This window comes from Dipteris shenzhenensis, chromosome 21 (assembly GCF_047967505.1).
Source record: "Dipteris shenzhenensis isolate YYH24624 ecotype China chromosome 21, Dip_SZ_1.0, whole genome shotgun sequence".
NCBI classification, from domain to species: Eukaryota; Viridiplantae; Streptophyta; class Polypodiopsida; order Gleicheniales; family Dipteridaceae; genus Dipteris; species Dipteris shenzhenensis.
The window spans coordinates 12,673,979-12,677,095 of NC_141616.1; the positions used below are offsets into that span (position 1 = coordinate 12,673,979).

Sequence of the window (3,117 nt, forward strand, 5' to 3'; positions counted from 1 at the left end):
TTTGAAATGGTGATATTCTAATATCTCATTTTTCTTGGATGGTGACAGGTAAGTACACGCTGACCTCAGAGCTCGAACTACCTGACGGATTCGACATTTTTTCTACCCATTTGAAATGATGATATTCTAATATCTCATTTTTCTTGGATGGTGACAGGTAAGTACACACTAACCTTGAAGCCTGGACTACCTGACAGATTCGACATTTTTTGTACTAATTTTTTGCTTAAAGTTTGCAAACTCAATATAAAGAGAATTTCTTTTGCGAACCTCCCATTTTCCTTTTACAAAAAGTTTTGGATTGTAAATTTGTCAAAGGTTAATTCAATTTAAGTCTTATTTTTTTCGAATACAGTGCTTTTTATAATTATCCAATTGATTGAATTAATTATATGGTTTATTTATTGATGGGATTATTAAATCTCAACACATACACACACACATACACAACCATACTTCTTTTACAATCAATGTGCTCATGCTCACAGCTCCCCCAACCCCATTTCACACACACACACACACACACTTTTTTTTAAAATAAACGTGCACGCACATGCGCACACGCACACACACACCCAATCCATTTAAAGCATACAAGTTTTGAATTTCTACCCTAGTAAGGTTTTAAATCACATATAGAGACACACACACACACACACATTAGAGAAAACTTTAACTTTTGACTTGTAACCCTAGTAAAGGTTAGTAGTTTTATCATCTTCTTTTTCTGTTTCCATAGATTTTTCTCTCCCTGAAGGGGCAAACTAAAATGGATTTGAAATGATGTTTCACAACATTCATATTGCTTTACGTGGTGTAATATTTAAAATCATATTTTACAAGATCTACCTCGCTTTACAAAGTTGTAATGCTTTATACCATGTAATAAGAAAGATGACTCATCTTCTACATTATTGATGTTTCTTATTGAACATCTCACATTAAGGTGCTAAATGAAGATTGGAGAACGCTCTTTAACCTTTGAACCACACATATTTTTGGGTGTAGAGAGCTGATTATAACATCATAATGAAGACGTATGCCCCCTCTCATAATGTGAGAGAGAGAGAGAGAGAGAGAGAGAGAGAGAGAGACTTCACAAGAAGAGATCTACACATGCACGCCTGCACGTATGCGTTCGAGTGTGTTTTGACAATTTTGGACAAAGTGAGATGCCGAGTAAAGGGGACTTGGAGGACCAAATGACCTCGAATCGGAAACGGGCTAATGGGAAAGATACAGGTAGTAAATACTCAAATCTGAGAGAGTTACAAATTTCGTGATATATCATAGCGAAACTTTGCAGAAGACTTCTGAATTCCTGTACATATTTGATGTATATAAATTTGTCGTGACACGTGAGCAAGTATACATGACCACCAATGGACCTGGTAAACATCTCTCTGCTGCAAGGCATCAATCGTAACCCGACCATTAGTTCGGCTATATTACAGCTTAAACCTGTCGACGCATTTGAGAACATTTACTTGTACACAGAACCGGCTATATTAAAGCTCAAACCAGTAGCATTTGAGACCATTTACTTGTGATGCACAGAACCGGTTCAGAAGTAACGCAAGAGCGAGCTAAACTGTGATATCTGCGATTTGATCATAACTGTGCAAACTTTTTCATTTGAGACCATTTACTTGTGATGCACAGAACCGGTTCAGAAGTAACGCAAGAGCGAGCTAAACTGTGATATCTGCGATTTGATCATAACTGTGCAAACTTTTTCATGGTGCGTGGTGTTATAATTTTTTCGAACTGTCAAACGGTATAGACGCAATCTATGTGTTCAACTTTTGTGTTCAAAGTTACCTTGATGCGCATCTAAGTGACTTGGACCAACAAGATTGATAAAACCCAGGAGTTGCAAGGTACGTTAACAGATTTAAAGAGGATCTAAATTGGACAACTCTATCAGTACTCGCATGTATACTTATAGATTGATCATGATGCTGGGTACTCACACAAAATTCACTGAAATCGTCTCATAAAAGGAAGTTTCTAGATTTGTGCGAACTGATACATGAAGGGTATACAGAAAAATAGTTAGATAGGCTGCATAGAAAGCGGACAAAATCGAGCTAGTTCCCTTACTCCGAGATATGAAGCCACAAGATCTGCAGCCCTCAACGAGGTCCATGTCCTCCACCAGGTCCGCCAGGTCCTCCTCCTGGTCCGCCAGGTCCTCCTCCTCCTGGGCCTCCAGGTCCTCCCGGCCCTCCTGGACCTACAGGTCCTCCACCAGCAGGCCCTCCAGGTCCAGCAGGCCCTCCCGGTCCTCCAGGAGGAGGAGGAGGCTTGCCTAGAATACCACCCATTGACACTAAGCCGAGACTTGGGGCTGAGATGACAAAATGACTTGCAGCAGATGGGCAAAACTTGATATATATCGAAGAGGGATGATACAGCTGTTGTTCAACTTCTGTCGATGAAGGAGTGGAGCTGTAATCCAACATATATAGAGGTCCTAGGTCGGTGGCGATCCGCGGATGATCTCGGAAAACAAGTTGTTGTTGTTGGCAGGACGAAGGGGTGACAAGTGGAAGATTATGCTGTGGGCGAAGCAAAAGATGACAGTTTGCACTTGCTCAAAAGATGATCCTGTGGGCAAGGCATTCTTGGTTTTGTGGGTGCGTGCTTATCCCGTTTTCTTTACTGCGTGCTTCTCGTTTGCAATGCTTTGGTCACATCCTTATATTGTTTTAGATGGGTATGAGAAAGAGTGGTGTGTCCATATTGAATATCCTATTGAATATCCTAGATTGTTTTAGATGGAGATGAGAAAGTGGTGTACCCATCCTATTCCCTTCCCAAATGTTTTAACGTGTTTCCATATTCGCTATCCTATTTCCTTCCCACCATGAGGTCCCACCATCTCTTTACGTTTAAAAGAAGAGGGATAGGTTATAGAGGACACATGACATCATTTCGTCTCTTTGGGAGATTGAGGACAAGCATACACTTCATCATTCCCTGTTTTCCAATCCTTAGAAAAGCAGATCCCATTCTATTCAAGAGCCTTGAGGCCATGATCTCGATGGGGGAGAATGTAGCTATTCCCATCCTAAACCCAAGGTAGACTAGGATGGGAGTAATCATGGAAGATTT

The 3,117-nt window shown here is 40.6% G+C and overlaps 1 protein-coding gene across 1 annotated transcript; it reads right to left on the reverse strand.

Annotated features, from left to right (window-relative positions):
- Positions 1–1,109: 1,109 nt before the first annotated feature.
- Positions 1,110–2,523, reverse strand: LOC147888502 (uncharacterized). The gene is made up of 2 exons (XM_087392789.1): positions 2,104–2,523; positions 1,110–1,403 (listed from the first exon to the last, which is right to left on the reverse strand). Exon 1 carries the CDS (start codon positions 2,463–2,465, stop codon positions 2,136–2,138), a length of 330 nt encoding a protein of 109 aa, XP_087248915.1. The 5' UTR covers positions 2,466–2,523; the 3' UTR covers positions 1,110–1,403; positions 2,104–2,135.
- Positions 2,524–3,117: the final 594 nt, after the last annotated feature.